The sequence below is a fragment of the Uloborus diversus genome, chromosome 7, assembly GCF_026930045.1.
Source record: "Uloborus diversus isolate 005 chromosome 7, Udiv.v.3.1, whole genome shotgun sequence".
Lineage (NCBI taxonomy): Eukaryota > Metazoa > Arthropoda > Arachnida > Araneae > Uloboridae > Uloborus > Uloborus diversus.
In genome coordinates, this window is record NC_072737.1 from 152,676,099 (window position 1) to 152,695,056 (window position 18,958).

Consider the following 18,958-nt stretch of genomic DNA (forward strand, 5'->3'; position numbering starts at 1 on the left):
AGCCGTTTCTTCTTTTTATCGCACGCAACGTATTTTTTATTTCTCACTTTGTTAAACGTGCAAGGCTCTGGTAAAATCAATCTTTAAACGTTTCTTCAGTTTTTATTGACCTATTTTCCCAATTTTTGTTTTATTTTTTCAGGCTTTAAATAAACTTTAATATATCGCAAAAATATCACTAAAAAGTAATAAATAAAAAATGAATAACTAAATATTAAAACTAGAGCAACATAAGCAGTACTATGCAAAAGGAAAAGCGGTGTTCCCCGCCCTCTCCCGTAAAATATTTGTCAAAGGAAATGTTTCAATCCGATTATTTATTTATTTATTATTTTGAAAGATCTTAAGCCAGGAAACATCATTCCGATGTATCCTCCGAATTTTCGTCCCACGCTCACCAAACACCAAAATTCTTTGTCTCTGTGTCGTTCTCTTTTGATTCTTCCTGATAAGTTGTAGTTATTTAGGCAAGATTCCGTATTCTTATTATTAAACATTATAATCATTAGACTCCCGAAAAGTAACGAATAATATCTACTTTTGTTTCAAAAGAAGCATTCTTAAAGCATCTGCATTGTTGTGAAGTGTTCGTTCGCTGCTATGGTTGAAATGAGATAGTGATACTGCTACGGCGAGTTCTGTCAAATTGACATTTGTAGAACTGAACTCTTTCTGGGGAGGAATTTCGATGCTTCACCAAGAGTAGTGTCAATGAAGGTCCATATCTCCCTCCTCATTACCTCTGCATCTCTATGCTTTATATTAATGACCATCACTCGCGAATGGTGTGATGGTAATTTCTATGATGACTACATATCGGAAGTTGTGACTGACATCTGAACATTAGGATTGTTCAGCTCCGAAAAGCTGAGGCTAGACTTTGAGACAGTTCATTTTGGGCATAGAAACGTTTTATATAAGCGAAAGGTTGACTACTACGGTAATAACTACTCGTGCGGCTACTATTACTAATTGCATGAAATAGTTTCCGTAATTTTTGCAACTGATCAGTTTATGGATCAGATATTTTTTTTAATTAAAAAGCGGAAAAATAAAAGTACGTACCATTTTCTTTTTTATTATTATTATTACTACTCTTTATTCTGTTACGTGTGTCATGGTTGTTTGTTTCTATTTCACGTAACTTTTAAAAATTGCTGATTATCAGAAAATTTTAACATGTTAGCTAATTATTAACATTTTAATCGTATTTTTGTAAGCGTACTAACTATGTATTAAACGAGACTTAACGTTAAACCATAGCTCATAAATCGAACAAACTTACAAACAATGCATATATTATGAATTGGATTTAAAAAGTGTTAATCTCGGTGAAATGTTTCCAAATTTTTTTTTACCCCTGAATGAAAATGCGTGGTGTGGAGTTTAGTAATTTTGCCTGATCCTATAAGATAACCCAAAATATGTAATCATACTTTCTTATACAAAATCTAAAACTAAATTTTGATTTTTTTTTTCCAATTGTCCTTTTAAAAAAAGCTGCTGAAGTAAAGAAAATGTTTCGAGTAAAAAAGTAATATACTTTCACGACTAAAAAACTTTTGCAATAACTCTTAACATGAAGATATTCAACATTCCTTAAGACATTGAAAAGTCGTTACATAAAAACGCAGTAGAAACTTATTTTCTCTCTTCTGAAAAAACAGATGGTTTAATTTTTTAAAAATCTTCGAAATCGCTTCAGAAGGAAAACTGCTTGTCGTAAAAGTTTAAAACAATTCTATTTATGATGCAATCATTTAACAGCGAAGTCATTTTGTGTGTTATTTTTCAGCCAGCCATTCCAAATTGAAATAGCAGATCAGGTTGTGCCATAATATATGCTGATATCAGTATATCAAGATGTGTAAATTTTATTAATATTAATGTACTCATAACTCACTAATATTAGGTGATCATCAAACTGAGGCTTTCCAAGTAGAAGCAGAAACACCGGAATCACCAGAACTGAGTTTCGCTGAAAAACGAGATTTCTTCCAAAAACTCTCTCTTTCGTCTTCTTCGCCAAGTGTCACCCCAACACACACAGCAAAATCTAGCGTTGAAACGGAAATCAGATTAGAAACAATAATTACTGAAGACACTGCCATTTCAACCGTAAGTCCAGAAGAACAGCTGAGTTTTGTTGATCGATTGAAATTCTTTGAAAAATCTTCTGAGGAGGAAACTCCTCCTCCAGAGGTCAAAGAAATAAAAAGGGAGACCTGGACCATTGCTACATCGGAGAAGAATGATGAAGATTCCATTGAAACCATCCGCGATGTTGAGAAGGAACGTGAAGTTGAAACGATAGAAGTAGAAAGGGTTTCTGAAGTTATTTTCCGGGAAAAGCAGGTTTCATTACCACTTTATGAAAGTAAAGAGGTTTTGGAAACTATTGACTCCAGTAAAGATACAAAAGTTGAAGTTGTGGTGAAAACATTTTCACCTGGAAGTGAACAAGTCGAAATATGTTCGGTAGAAAATATACCGAGAAGTGACGCTGAAGACAAGCTGGAAAGTAACACTTTAGCAAGTAAGGAGCCCGAATCTTTAGATTTTGAAACCAATATGAGAAAAGATATTGAGGATGTAGCCAGAGTATCTGACTTTTCTGGTCCAAGTATTTCCTCTGCAGTTGAACAAGATGAGAAATTAATTTCTGATGAAGAATTTTTAAGCAAAACATTAAGAAGTTTTACTGAAAGTTCCTACGAAGTATCCAAAAACAAAATAGATGCTTTTAAGAAAGAAGCAGGGGATAAAGGGGAGAATAAGTGGCAGAGAGAATCTCCTGACAATATTAGCATTGTTAAAGAAACTATGGAACCGAGCTTAGGTAAAAGTGAAATATTTATTTGTACAGAAGAAACTTTAGATAGTGTAAAGAAAATTTTGTCTGTTGCAGAAGCTGAATCAAATGTAGTTTTAAATGAATCAGAGCCAAGTTTCTCCGATGTGACTCAGGATCAAGAAAAGCTAATCGAGTCTGAAGATGTAATTTGCACAAAAGCTGAGACTAAAGACGTAGAATCTCAACGTTTACCTGAAAGTGAAAGCATGAAAGAAATGAAAAAAGTAGAAACTAGTAGCAGAGGAAAAGAAGTTGCTGAAACGTCCACGAAGAATCAGCGTGAGGATCAAATTTCGGTAACACAAGAGGATAAAATAAAAACTACTTCCTTGGACCCGTCTCAACGCACAAAATATATACTTTCTGAAGACATTGTGACTGAGAGTATTTGCAAGAAACATTATGATGGAAGCAATGTAGGTAGTTCAGAGGATGTTGTTTTAGAAAAGTTGTCTTCTGAGACTATTGAAAAATCTGTGATATTAGATCAATCAGTTACACACTCTGAAGAAATTGTCCAAGACTCTTTCCTTGATTCAAATGTAGTTAATTTAGATGAAACAATAGTGCTCAAAGACCGTGGTTCTGTTAGCTTAGAAGAATTACGGGCAAAAATTGAGAAAGAAAGAGAAACCGGTATACATTTCGAGGAAACTTTGTCCAGATCAGTTGGTAGCAATGAATCTTGTTTCAGTTCCTCCAAGGACCATTCAGTTGAAATTGAATTTTTACCTGTGCTTGAAGTATCTGATGATGTGAGCAAAGTTTCTGTCGATAAAACGGGTCACGAAGCATTAGGTACGCCTTGTTCCTTCCACAAAGAGATGACCATAGAGGGCCAGCATTTAGACTTAGAGAAAAGTTTCGAGGAAAGGCAATCAGATTCGCTTGAAAAGAGAACTCCTCTTACTACTGCTGTAGAAAAAGCTGAATATGAGGAAGGAGAAAAGCATACGAAGGAAAATTTAGAAGAAATTATTTACAGGGAATCATTGGGGAAAAAGACAACCGGTAAGGAGACTCTAGAATCTGTGGAGGTTACACAGTTTAAGGAGCACTCATGTGAGGTATATAACCTTCCTTCACAAAAGTTGATGGAAAAATTTTCGTCTAAAAAGCTACAAATTGAAACTTCTTGTGAGGAAACGAAGACTTTGCCCACTCAAAAGCTCAACCAATTTTTAGATTCGGTTACTCAAATTGAGGAAGAAACTGGTGCATATTCTCTTCCGTCAGACTTAGCTCCCGTTCACAAAAGGACTGAAGAGTGGCTGGACCAGAGTGGCGAAATTATGCTGAAAGAAGGGAGTCTAACCGATGCCGCTGAAAATGGACTCTTTGAAGATCGTGTACCTACTTTGGATGAGGAACAGCACAAAAGAAGTTCTCCGACAGCAGAATCATTTGATGACAAAGCAAGAGTTGAACAGTGTGATACGGATGTAATGATGCAGTTACTCGACTTTGTATCCCGAAATGATGTTGAACTTTCGGAAGTACGAACAGAAGATGAAGCACCGGACATTGAGGAAGACGTGTCGCCTTCCACAGAGGAGGAAATATGCACCAGCATCACATACGAAACTAATGCTGAAAACGAAACCAAAGAGTTGGGTTATTCCGAGGAGAAGACTCGGGACTGTCTGAAGGTAGTAGAAACAGAAACTTTGCTTTTATCGCCCCTTAGATCATCTTTTGATTCTGTTACTAGTCCGTCAAGGAAAGATTTTTCATCTGAAAATATCGATACTGTTATGGAATCAAGGCAATACTTTGACCAAACGGACCAACGTGTTGCGACCTGTTCCAGACAAATGCTACCGCAGTCATCTTTAGAAGTAGAAGTAGGCAGTCATGCTAGTGACGAATTTGGGACCCATGACAACGAGAAAGAAATGACACATCTTTCATACGTCGAGGAAGAACAGTCAAAAGCTGAGTTTGAAGTTGTTGGAGAAGGAATTCCAGGGCCTACTATGACTGTAAAACGTGAAGGTACCTAGGCACATTTACAATCTAAGTCATTGTAGGCATCAGTTTTCAGTTTTAGCTGCCGCTTTGCATTTTTATAGAGTTTTGTTGCGGCTTTATTCTACGTTTATTTCTTTGCACATATGTTCTGTTCTTACTTCTGGCAGTTTTTTAAACAGGAAACAAAATACTTTGAGATGTATTATATATTATTTATTTCTTTAAATGCAATAAAGTTTTTATATTGTTTGCGGTAGTCAAATTGCGTGCAGTTAGGTTTTTATTTGAAAAAACATATTACCTTTCCACTATGCTTGCTTATTTCGTGAACTCAATGCTTACCAATGATTGTCAGTTTTTTATTGCAGCGAAATAAATTTTGGCTTTTATTTCTAAAATTGCTTTATTATTATTTGCGTGATGTTACAAAGCTATGTTGTGAATGACGTTCTTATATCGTTTTTTTTTTTTTTTTTTTTTTTTTTTTTTTGCCTTCAAGTGTAAGCTTGCTTTTGCAACTGCATTTTTTTCTTGTAACTGACATGCATTGTTGATTTCATTTCGCTGTTTTTTTCGATTTTAGTATGTTATGCTTGTTGCTTGATGCAGTTACTTTATGAAATACGTAGATTTTCTTTTTCAAACGCACGACATTAAAATTAGCAAATACTTCAGTGTACTTTCCTGAAGTGCAGAATATACTGTTAAATTAGGAACTTAAAATTTATACTTATGTTTTAGATATGCTATTGAATATTCATTCTCTGATACTTTGTTGTAAAAATCTTCTACGGCAGTGAAGTGCTGCGATTTCGGATGCATAACTGCATTTTCTGACATTTATTTCGCATTCTGCTGATACTTTCATATATCAATCAGGCACTTTTATTTAATTGTCATTGCGTTTTATTCATCATAAAACATCGGCTAAAAAACGCTTAAAACAAGGTTATCAAAATAAAGAACCCGTTTTTTTTTATTGTGTCGGTAAAATAATTCTGAAATTTAGAATGATTATCAAAGAAGTACTCTAACCCTTATTAATTTAATAAGTACTCAGTAAATTATTTACACTTTTTATCATTTTGAAGCAAGTGCGAACTACGTAATATTAAAGTTAAAAAAATTAAAAAATGAGGACCCATGAGCCACACTTAGTGCCACAGAACTTAAAACGAATTTGTTTAACATGAGAAAACACCGGAAAAGAAAGGTAATCGTTGAAACTAAGTTCTGTTAGTCGCAAAAGCAGAATCAAGAGGGGGAATTAAAAATCTCTTTGAACGCCTTGCGCATGTAATAAAATTAATTATATTTATTTAATTGTTGACAAATAGAAAATTGCAACAGATAAAAAATTTAAACAATTGAAAGTTCTATATCAATAAAGTCGCTTCCAATCGTGAAAGACGTGGAATATTTATTTAAAATTTATTGAAAAATTATATGATTTTCGCGTTATACAACATGGAAGTTCCAAACAAATTCCAATGTACGCAAAAAAAAAAATCGTTCTTCCGATTAATGCCAATATTTTAACTGTGCGATTACGTGCTAACTACCAAAACTGCTCAGGAATACTAATTCGGTTTTTAAATAATATTGCCTGTAGTTACAAAGATGACCTACAAAACTACCTACAAAGGTGAGACCTACAGTCTGTTCACAGAAGACATTGAATCTGGCAGGTGACTAAGTTAAGACATTTCCATCTGAATAAATCTAGCTGGTAGAGAAGGGAAAATAGCAATGGGATTTTGATGCACGCGCTATATAATGTTACTTGTGATTATTAATTTATAGCATTCTTTAAGTTGAAAATGAGGAGAAACAAAAAGAGTTTCTACGGAAACAATAAAAAATAAAATAAAATATTTTTATTTCGCCCGGCATCTGAATAACTGTGCCTGAATAGTTAAGTGGCAAATGTGCATATCTGTATAGAACAAACTTCCACCCCTGTAAAGTAATAGTCACGTCTATTTTCGCCTACAAACCGGAACTCTTGTCTTCCCATCTCATCGGTATTCTGACAGTAGCTAAGAACATTATCGATCAAATCACTTCAATTAATTATAATACTGCTACAAAAAATATAATGCATTTTTTTTCCGGTTTGCGAAACACTTTGAAATTTTAAACTATGAAATGGTTTTGTTTCGTATCTTAAAATCTGCAAGTAACTCACAGGTGATACGTACGTAAGCAGTTTGCGAAATAAGTGTCAATGATTAAAACAAGTATGAAGTAAAACGGATAATTATTTTAAATCTATAACAATTAGATAAATTAAATCGCTAACTTAAAATGAATTAAAATAAATAAAACTCTACTTGCTAAGAATGTTTTAATACTTTTTAGATCAAGCTTTGAACAGCGGAATCGTCTTAGAAGAGCATTCAAAGTTAATTTCAGAAAATCAAGGTCAGGGGATTCCAGAAGATAAAAAAGACACGGAATCAAAGACCACCACTGTTGAACTGACCACCAGTAAGATAGTTGAAGAAACAATTCTTGTCAAAGATCCACAAGCTTCAGAAGCGGCAATAATAGCTGAAATTTCTTCAGATATTAGTAAAGACATTGTAAAGGAAAGTTCCGAAGATGCCGTTCAGGCCAAAGATTCCTCCACCGTGATTCTAACGACAGACAGCAAAATGATGGGAGAATCCACAGCATGCCCATCTTCAACACCGTCTCAAATATTCAACGTTTCTGAGGAAGGAATTTCTATGGCAGAAACATCATCTAAAGGTACAGCATTATATATTTGTAGTAATATCTCTATTGATAAATCGTGAACTAGCATTTTGTTAAGTGTTGCATGAAAATACAGTTAATGCTGTTGAATCTTTATTGAACTTAGTCACAAAAATCATTTAATGAAAAATTATGTAAATGTAGATGATATTTAAATGGAAACCGCTCTAATAAGCTTTTAATGTTAATCATTACAGGTATTGATTTTCTTTTAATATAAACGCATGCATACGAGGAATCTACAGTTGTACATTCTAAGAATTCACCTGTAGAGCAAAAAGAAGATACATTTTTTTTAAATCTTTATTTAAAAAAAAAGTAATCAATTTTCCAGAGAAAAAGTCTTGGTTGCTGAACAGATTTTTTTTTCTTTTTGTATCATATTTTTAGATTTTTTTTTTTTTTGCAAACTATTTTTTTTTATTTTATGATATTTAAATACTCTTCAGAACGTATACTTGCGAATTTATTTTTCTTTATGCCTCAAAATGTTTACTGCGTACTACTTTGCGACTAGAAAGTAGTTTTAAATTCAATCTTGACTTACATTCAATTTTTGATTCCATGGTGTGCGCTGTTATTGCAGAGCATTTTTAGAACAGTCAATAACCACAAGTTGTTCATTTAACAAATTTTGAATATCATTTTCATTTCGTCTAAAATACGAATTTCATTCTCATTTATTGAAGTGTTTAACGATTAAAACATAATATGAGTTCAATTAGACATTCATAACTTGCTACTGCTGTCTACCTGGCTTTGAAGATTTATCGATACAATGAAACCCCGATTTTACATTTCTCAAGGGCTCTAGCAACCGTATTTTACGGTTGAAAACCGTAAAATACGGGGAAACGTAAAATACGAGAAATAAAAAGCAAAAATCAAATAGAAAAAAACTAAAGGTAACATAGAAAAAATGTTTTAGCACTTCTGTTTTCATAGATTTGCTTTTAACAGCGTGGATTAGCTTTACAAAAGCACAAAAGAAAACATATTCTTATTTTAGAACACTTTTTTTCCTTCTTAGGGAAAACGTAAATGCGGGGAAATTCATGAACAACAATAAATTAACATTGTTAGCGTACAGGATAACTGGGACCTGATGAAAAATAAGTACAATGTGGGGAAAACTTTGATTCGGAGGACGTAAAATCGGGGTTTTACTGTATGTGAAATGTAAATGATAAATTACTTCTCACGTTAAAAATAGAGGTAAAAAAAAAATCTTCATAATTGCCTATCACATTCAATCACGCAATTTTTTATTAAAAAGTGGATTAATGAAAAAATATTATCAACAGCATTTCAGCTTATTGGTTTCTTTAGCATTTATTTTATAGCTTAGTATAAAACGGTACTAGGATTAAGTGGCAGAAACTTCAGGAGGTTTATATTTTTTTCTTGCAGGAGTGCTTAGCTGACTCCAGTTTCTCAGCAAATAAATGCAAATACTTGTCATTTTATTTTTATTTGTAAAAATATGTTAACTTTAAAGTTTTTATTAATAATATGACTGCTAATACACTAACACATTTTTGGCTTGCACAATGTAAGCATGTACCTCTCCCACTAACTATATTTAACATTTTTATTACTAACATTTTAGAGCATGTTCTAAAAGCAAGCATAAGCACGGATGAAGATCTAGAAGTTCAAATGGAAGAAAGTCATTTCGTTACAAAAGAGATCATCAGAGATTCCGCGGTGGTGCCACAACTACTTCCTTGCGCATTTGATAACACAGCTTTTGCCGGAGCAGATTTTATTGACAAAGTTGAGCAAACTGTTCCTGTCCGTGCTCGTAGTCCTTATGAAGTTGTTCGCGAAGACCAGGGAGATGCTCCTGTCCTTGGAGTCGGTCAGATCTCGAATGAACATGTAATAAAAGAAGTTTCTGTAAGTAAGATTAGCTTTATGCCAAAACAAATCGACATTCGAAGGCGACCAATACTTCAACAAATACCATCCGAGATTTCAGAAGAAGATCTAGTCGAAAGGGAAATCATATCACCCATCACAAAAGAATTTGAGGTTTTTGAAGAGGAAGATGTCAAAGGTAAAATAGCTTCCACTGATACTGAAATATCATATGCTGTTACGAGATCTACCGAAGAAAAGAGTCAAACAATCAATGAAGAAAGTCAAAGTGACTTAAGCACAAAATTTGACCACAAAAGCCCGGTTTTGAGTAAAAACATTAACCATTACGACTCAAAAGAAATTCTTTCATCTCAATCTGATCAGCATATCTCTCCACACGCAGAAAAAGATTCAAATGTTGTAGTTTATGAAGACAGAACGAAAAAGCAGACTGAAACTTTGAGAACTCCACCTGCCAACTTGCCCGTTAAAAGTGATTTGTCAGAAAGTGTCACAAAAACAGACGAAGGAACCACGCCTGAGTCTGATACAGGCATACCTACCAGCCCATTTGAACTCATTAGTGAAATAAGTGACGAAGAACATAAAACGGGTCTGCCATCTTCCATTACATTAATGAAGAGTGATAACGAAGATAGGTCTCAAGATTCTGTTATTACGACAACACAATCTCAGAGCTACACTGAAAGTACTTTTTCTGCCAGCATAAGGACTTCTTCAAAGGATTTAAGTGATAGCTGTACCCTTAATGAAGCGATAAATTTTCAGTCAAAAACTAAAACCACTAGGACATCAGTAACGACTTTCACGAAAACTGTTAGAGACACATCAGACGATTACATGCAAGAAAATCATAGACAACTTTTAAATGGACCTGGTGAAGTTGAATACCGACCCGAATACGATGATGACCATGAGTATTGTCCAGATGAAAGATTGAATGAACAACATGGATTTGGTACAATACGAGTTTCAGAGGAGTCTGCAAATGATGCATTTGAGTTCGACGATTACAAAAAAAGCCGATACAGCAGCGTGTCGGATGATGTCATCGATTCTGAAATAGGCGAAATCTGTAGTTCTGACCAACAACTAGAAGATATTATTGAAAGACCTGTGACACCAGAACCTCCCAAAGACGATGAGCAAGATTTGATTATTGAAAAACAAGTGAAGAGAAGATTTGATTTTAAGCGAGAAGAGTTTTCACCAACTGTTGCAGATGAACAATTGGTACTATCTCCTTTAGAAAGTCCCGATGAGCTAAAACCTGGTTTTGCTTACGGAATGCAGTTTGAGAAAGAAGTTTTGGATTCAGCTGAAGAGGCTATGGACATAGACAGTGATCAGTACAGCGAAGGAAAAGAACCCGCCTATGCTTATGGTATGAGATTTGAGAGGGATCCTGATTTGGAAGAGGAAGACATACCGTGTTATGGTGATTTATACACTCACGAAGAAGAAGATGAAGATGCACTTGAAAATGGAGAAAAGCCTAAGAGCTTTCAAAAGCAAGTAAAAGATGCTGATTTTGATATTCTTGCAGGTCGGAAATATTTTTCGAAAAATGTTGAGTTCGACGATCTCTCAATGTCTTCTTTGCAAGAATTTGAGAGATTAGAAGCAGAAATAGTTTCTGGGAGAAAATCTAGCATTGGATCATTAGATTCCTTGAATGGAAAAAATCACACTAGCAAAAGTGGAGATCATGATGATGTATCGATGAGTTCCTTGACTGAGTTTGAAAGAATAGAAAGAGAATGTACTGAAACTGAAAAGATCGATCCTGCTATGCAAGAGAGCATAACTCAGCTTTCAGAGATTGAGGAAGGACACGAAAGTCAAGCTTCTGAAGCCAGCCATGGTAAATCAGATGACGCTAAGGAAGACCTCAGCCTTTTGGATGATCAAGATATGAAGTTACAAGATATTGATGAACTAGTTTTCGACACTTCGGGTATTGCTCCTGAAGAACAACCTTATCAGTATATAATACAGAAAACTCATGCAACCGCAAAAGGTGTTTCTAGTACAGTGGTTAAAACAGAAATTGCTGAATACGTAGGTGCGCAAGATTCAGCAGAAATTAAAATAGAAACTTTCAAAAAGTCTACAATAAGGCATGAGCCTGATACTCGTCAAAAATCTTTAGAGTCGTACAGTTATGACAGTGTCAAAGAAGATGAAATGGATCAAGACTCTTTACGTGATGAATTTTCATTAAAACCTGATTCCTTAATCGACGAAAACAAAGATTTTCAAGATTCATTGCATGAAGATAGACTTGATGACGCAGATTCTTTACAGGGTGACATACCAGATGAAATGCGGGATTCTCTTTTCGAAGAAAAACACATAGAGGATGATTCTCTTCATGAAATGGATATTCTTCCTGACGAATCCTCATTATCACTCGAAAGTAGTCTTGCCGCAGCGCTGTCTCATGATTCCAGCAAAGCTGATGATCGTAAACATTATTCTTTTGATGGAGAATCTGATGCTCTAAGATTAAATTTAAGAGACATAGTAACATCATCTGATAAAGCTGATATCGTAGTTACCGACTATGTGAGAGGTGGTGACGTGATGGTGTCCAGCACAGATTCTTTAGAGCAAAGCAGTTCGGCTGCTTTCGCTGCATTCCATATGGAAAGTGAATCCGCTATGTCTTCTAGTTTAAATAGTGCAATTACGTCCGAAGATTACACGATGATCTCGAGCACAGATACTCTAGAACATGAGGGAAGAATTACTTTCAGGTATGAAGACATTCCAGTGGATGATCTAGAAACGATTCTTAAAGATAGAAAAAACGTCTTTGTAGATTCCGAAGGAAATATTCAGGCGCAATATAACGTTGAACATATTTTAGAGACGGAAGGTAACATAAACAGTCTTTGTTCGAGAGAAAAAAAGACTGAAGTTCAACTGCCATCATCTACCACTGTTCATGTTCATTCTGCTGTTACTTCAGCTAAATATGTCGACGATCGAACAAAGTCATCAGCACCCATTCCATTTACCACGACTACCGGTACCAAAACTGAAGACATATCATATGAATCTTCAGATTTTGATCCAGATGTGGAAGTAGAGGAAGTTCATACAACTGATGAGTTTGGAAATCCAAAAGTCATCAGGAAAGTCAAAAGGTTTGTCCACACGAAAACTCAGTTTTCCTCGTCTTCTTCCCCGAAAGATGTGGAAGAAAAACTGAAGGAATTTCTGAGGGAACATGCTGCAGGAGAGAGTGCGGGTATAGGTGAGGAAGAAGTAAAAGAAGAGAAAACCATAGACGCTAAAGGAAATGTTGTTCTAATTAGAACAGTGCAACAACAAATGCTTTCTGAACCACAAGTGCATTCCAAAACTTTCACGGGACCAGATGCTGACACATTATCCCAAGATTTTGTAGAAACTTTTAAAACTTTAGATCCTACAGAAAATGTTTGTGAATATGAGAAAATTGATGATGAAGGGAATGTTGTGCGAGTTACGCAACAAGTTGTTATAAAGCCTGAAGTTCATAGTATCTCCTTTAGTGGCCCGAATGCTCGCCAGCAAATGGAAGATTACATGAAGCAATGGACCGCTACGTCGCAAATGGCAGACGAGTATGAAGCAGGACAAACTTCTACGTTTTTCTCTGCTGACGAACTCCACAGGTTTTCAGATCAATCACGGCAGCATGGCTTTTCAGGTATTTATACATTGCATGAGTATTTAATAATTTTGCTTTAAATGTTGTTTGCAATAATGGCTAATTCGTTTTAATGCTTAAACGTGTGTGTTTGTGTATTGCTAGCGTTATAAAATGTATTTCTAACTCCAGACCTTAAAAAAAGAAATCCCTGAAAATATTCTACTCATATTCTAGCTTTAAGTTGTATTCTTACCACATGCAGCGTTATCTTTTACCAAATTTGCAAATTTTCTCTTGAGAGTGAGTAGTAAACAGCCATTTTTTAAATAATTTTTATCGATATGTAAACAATGTGATCATTATAACTTCCTTTTTTGCAGTCTTTTTAAAATATTTATTCAAAATCAGTATTTTACTCGCCTTTGGCTGAGATTAGTTCTGTTAAATCCAAAAAAAAAAAAAATGGTGGTGGGGGGGGGGTACTTTTTAATACCGTTGTAAATTTTGTCCCTTGTGGGCCACGTAATGTGCTTTGTGAGCCCAAATATATCTTGTGTGATACACGTAAGTCAATTGGAAATAAGGTTAAAATAGTCAGCATCGTTAAATATTGTTAAGTCTGCTACTACATTAGTGCTTAAATGTACCAGGAAATTTATCTTTCAATAATAATTTAAGTTATATTCCAGTAATATCGTTTTAGTTAATCTGTTTTTCTCCATATAGTTTGGATACGCGCGATGTGCTGTTACTATAGTCCCGTATTCAAATTTTAACGTTAATGTTGGTATTACTTATGGCAGTTTTTCCCTAGAAACTAAATATCTCGAAACTTGTTCTTTAAAAAATATTCTTGCTAACTTTTAATTAAAAAACTTGGAACTACAGAAACTAGTTTATCGTTACAAAGAATTAGCTTATTTACCATTAAATGTTTAAATGTTTTGACAGCATGAAATAAAAATAAGATTATGGAAGTAATTTATTTCTGATATGAGTTCTTAATTTTGTAAAATTTGTTTCCAAGAAGTTAAGCTACTACAGCCGTCTTCAGTTAGTCAAAAAATTGTACGGTATTTGTTTCCGAAAAAAATCATGATCAACAAAGTCAACTCGATACCTGTCAGCTTTTCAACAGCTTTTCTCTACATAATAATTTAAGTTTTTTTTTTTTTTTTTTTTTTTTCAAATTGGACAATTTTGATAGTTGATGCCTTCAATTTTCGTAAAAATTTCAGAATGCGAAACTAGTATTGTGATAAGAAAATGTGATGTTTCTTCTCTTTCAAATTCGACCAGTTGACCCTTGAGTAGAGATAGAAGTTTAAGGTCGTGAATGATGCCAAATATGCGTTCGCAACTCTTTAAAAGCATAAGATGATCCATGCTCGTTTTTTAAGATATGGATACTACTTGATACTAGGTACATGCTAAAATAAATAATTTGGTGGTTCACGCATGACTTTGAAGGCAAAGGTCAATTGAAAATGCTATTTTCGTTACATTTTGTGCCTTGTTTGTGCTCGAATAGCTACTAAAGCCGTGAGTGACCTCAGAAATAAGCATAGGATTAACTACTCACCATAGTATAGCACTCAGAAAAATACACAAAAAAAAACATAGTTTACTCTTGGCTTTATTAGTTAAATGGTCCCAAAGTTAATGATTTTTTTAAAAAAAAGTCAAGTTTCATGATCAATAACTCTGAGCGACAGATCAATAACTTTGAGATACAGCCGTAGTTGTAGTCCACGTGATGTAGTATTAGATCCGGGATAGAAACTCATGTCATCTAATCAACGTTTTGAATTACTTGGTCTCAAAGTTGGTAATTTTAAACAAAAAGAATCAAAGTGATTGATCAATTACTCTATGAACCATGATTCAGTAACATCGAGCAAGATCTGTAACAATATTTTGCGTTGTGCAGTATTAGAATCAAGTCAAAATTCCATAGGATTTAATCAATTTTCTTAATTTAACGGTTCAAAAATTATTTCAGTATAAAAGGCTGACTTTCAAGACCAGTTACTACTCTGAAAATTACGTGTCAAAACTATGAGACAAATTAGCGATTGTATACTAAAATTTGTATAATATTAGGTTTTAAATTTAATTAAAAATTGCTTACCATTCTAAAGTAAACTATCATTTTTTTTATTTATTTCAAAATTGCCAACTTTGGGACCACTTAATTAAGCAAGTTGACTAGATCCCATGAGTTTCTAACCTGAATCTGAAACTACACCACATGGAGTGTATTTAGAGCTTGTGTCAAAGTTACCGACTCGAAGCTTATAGAGTAATTGATCTTGAAACTTGAACTTTAAAAAATAATAATTTTAAGACCGTTTAATTGAAGCAATAGATTACATCCCACAGGATTTCAACCTGAATCTAAAACGTGGAATGAAATCAAATCCACGTGGATTATGATCAAAGCTGTTGCTCAAAGTTACTGACTCGTGGTTTATAGAATAATTGAAATTTAATTTTGAATTTTTCTTTAAAATAGCAACCTTGAGACCACTTCTTATTTAAAAAATATGATTAAGTGTCATAAGTGTTTTCTAACCTGGACCTAAAACTATGCTATGTGAGTATAACTGGAGCTGTGTTTCAAACTGTTTTGACTCGTCGCTTACAGATAGTAATTGATCTTAAAGTTTGAGCATTCATATAAAAGCAACTTATTTGAGACCTTTTAATTAAGCAAGTGGATTATCCCTTGGGTTTCTGGCTTAAGTATAAAACTACACCACGTAAAGTAAAATTACAGCTGTTGCTCAAAGTTACTGACTCATGGCTTATAGTAGTTAACCTATAACTTTGACTCTTTTTGTTTTAAATTATCAAATTTGAGCTGGCGTAATTAAAATAGGTGATTAGATACTAAGAGTTTCTATCCTCCACTAAGTTACTGACCCTGAAACTTGGGGTCTTTTTTTTTTTTTTGAAAATCATCAACTTTGAGACCATTTAACTACTAAAATCAATAGTAGACCATGCTATTTTATGTTTTTTTTTACAGTACTATACTATGGGGAGTAGTTAATCCTATGCTTATTATCGAGGGTCACCCGCGGCTTTAGCAGATATCCGGACACAAACAAGCCAAAAAAGGCCACGAAAATAGCATTTTCAATTGAGCTTTGTCCTCAAAGATGTGCGTGAGCCACCAAATTATTTATGCTAGCGTTTACTTAGTATCAAGTAGTATCCACATCTAAAAAAATAGGCATCGGTCACCTATTTCTTTTGAAGCAAAATGATCACATAATTAGCATCATATATTCTCGACCTTAAACTTTCTCCTCAGCTCAAGGGCTAACAAACTGTAATTTAGAGAAAAGAAGCTTTACTTTTCTTATCATATTGTTTGTAATATGTCCTGAAAGTTTCAGGAAAGTTGAAGGTGTCAACTATCAGGACCCCATTCACTTTTACCAGCTTAAGAGCCATTGTCTGTAAGAATCAGGCAGTTTTGAACATTTGTGATTGTTGACATTTTTAATTTTTTTTATTTTCACATATGTTGTTCCTTATCATGAATGTAATGTAAATCCGAAATTTGAGCTTTGTCTGACTCACCGTTTTTGAGAAAACAATTTTTTTTGTTTAGGGGGCGTGGCACATTTTTAATGGTTTTTCAAATTTGCAGATTTTAATGTGCTTGTTGCATGAAGCGTCCTTATAATTACATGGATTTTTTAATTCCATATTACTATAAGATCTTGTTAGATACTGTTACAGCTGTCAAATCGGTGACACTACGAGGGCGACGCCCACAAACTCTGTTTAAAAATGACCGAAAATGAAATTTTTTCTATATTCAAGGCCAATTTTCTCAAGGCGCCTTCATGATGACACCAACATTTTTAGATCATTTTCTAGCCACATTTACATACATCAAAAATATATATCAAAATCGGTGTCAATATAAGGACGAAAGAAGATATTGGAACTTTTATTCGATAAATTTCACAAAAACACAAATATTTAGAATCTAATCACAACTGTCGCCCTCATAGCAGAGATCTGATACTACATTAGGTTGATAACCAACATGTTTGTCTAACATTTGCACACAAAAAATCTGTGTCACTCCTATTATTTTTGGAAATATAATCGTTCCAATTTAGTATGTTATGGCGTTTTTTTTATATTTATTTATTTAATATTTTCACACCCAGATTTTTTTTGAACATATTTATTTTTAATTTAATACAAAGAAGTGTACCTTATAACATAAACAGCTTTGGGCAGCAAGAGAGTATTTTTCTTGAATAGAAAATGCCCGTTTTGATATAAGTACCAGGTGGATCTATTGTGCATAACATGTCTAGATTATTATACCAATACTCGTCTTGTTTTTCCGGCCAAACAAATTTATTTATTCCGATTGTTCTTGACATGCATTTGACCTTGCAAATGGTCAACTTCTACTATTTTTCTGGAATACCATGTTTTCCCATGCTTTAGTGCTACAAAATTAGCAGTTTTCAAGAAAAGATGACCTTCTTTCTGAAATTGGTTGATTTGATTCTTAATGTTTTCTTCGTTTTGGTCTACGTTACCTCAAATTCAGTTTCAGATTCTGAATGTTCGCTTTCTTCAATATTCTCATTTGATGCATTGAGAATGCATTCGTTTTTTTTTGTTTCTTCCATCGAAAAAAAAGGGATGGGATTTGGCTCATAGGGTACAATACTCTGAAGCAATGAACAGTTTTTTTTCCCCGTTACGAACTGCATTTCTCATTAAGTGTGCAATGTGACAGGGATGTTGTTTTTTCCCAGTATTTTCACCAATCGTAATTGTTCTTATAAATTCTGCTTCTGCTTTGAAGTGAACTTGAACTGAGCTCGTAAAGATAGGGCCCATCCAATTTCATTAAATTGAACTTGTGGCAATGTAGGGGTATTTATTAGTTGAAAATTTGAAGCATTTATATAAGATGTTTGTAAGAGCTTCTCTCTATACATCTTTCGTATAAAATCCATTTGAAAGTTGAGGTCAAATGTATGTCAAGAACAATTGGAATAAATAGATTTGTTTGGCCGAAAAAGCAAGATGAGTATTGCTATGATAATCTAGACATATTATGCACAATACATCCGCCTGTACCTATATCAAAACGGGCATTTTCTATTCAAGAAAAAGACGCACATACTGCCCAAAGCTATTTATGTTAAAAGATACACTTTTTTGTATTAAATTAAAAATAAATATGTTCAAAACTATCTGGGGGTGAAAAGATTAAAGAAATAAATAAATAAATATTAAAAAAACGCCATAACGTACTAACTTTGAACGATCATATTTCCAAAAATAATAGGAGTGACACCGATTTTTTTCGTGCAAATGTTAGACAAACATGTTGGTTATCAACCTAATTTAGTATCAGATCTCTGCTATGAGGGCGACAGTTGTAGTTAGATTTTAAATATTTGTGTTTTTGTGAAATTTATCGAATAAAAGTTCCAATATCTTCTGGCGCCCTTATAACGACACCGATTTTGATACATATTTTTGATGTATGTAAGTGTGGCTAAAAAATGATCTAAAAATGTTGGTGTCTTCATGAAGGCGATTCGAGAAAATTGGCCTTGAATATAGAAAAAAATTCATTTTCGGTCATTTTTAAACGGAGTTTGTGGGCGTCGCCCTCGTAGTGTCACCGATTTGACAGCTGTAACATTATCTAACAAGACCATATAGTAATATGGAATTAAAAAATCCATGGCATTATAAGGACGCTTCAAGCAACAAGCACATTAAAATCTGCAAATTTGAAAAACCAGCAAAAATGTGTCACGCCCCCTAAACAAAAAAAAAATTGTTTT

General features: G+C 33.9%; 1 protein-coding gene across 1 annotated transcript in view; it reads left to right on the forward strand.

The window, feature by feature from the left end:
- The window catches only part of LOC129226948 (ankyrin-2-like), a 227,201-nt gene that overhangs the window by 198,356 nt on the left and 9,887 nt on the right, over window positions 1-18,958 (forward strand). Inside the window, exons 44-46 of the mRNA XM_054861576.1 lie at window positions 1,913-4,849; window positions 7,187-7,579; window positions 9,195-13,169. Coding sequence (XP_054717551.1) covers window positions 1,913-4,849; window positions 7,187-7,579; window positions 9,195-13,169 — 7,305 coding nt within the window. The remainder of the gene's footprint in view (window positions 1-1,912; window positions 4,850-7,186; window positions 7,580-9,194; window positions 13,170-18,958) is intronic.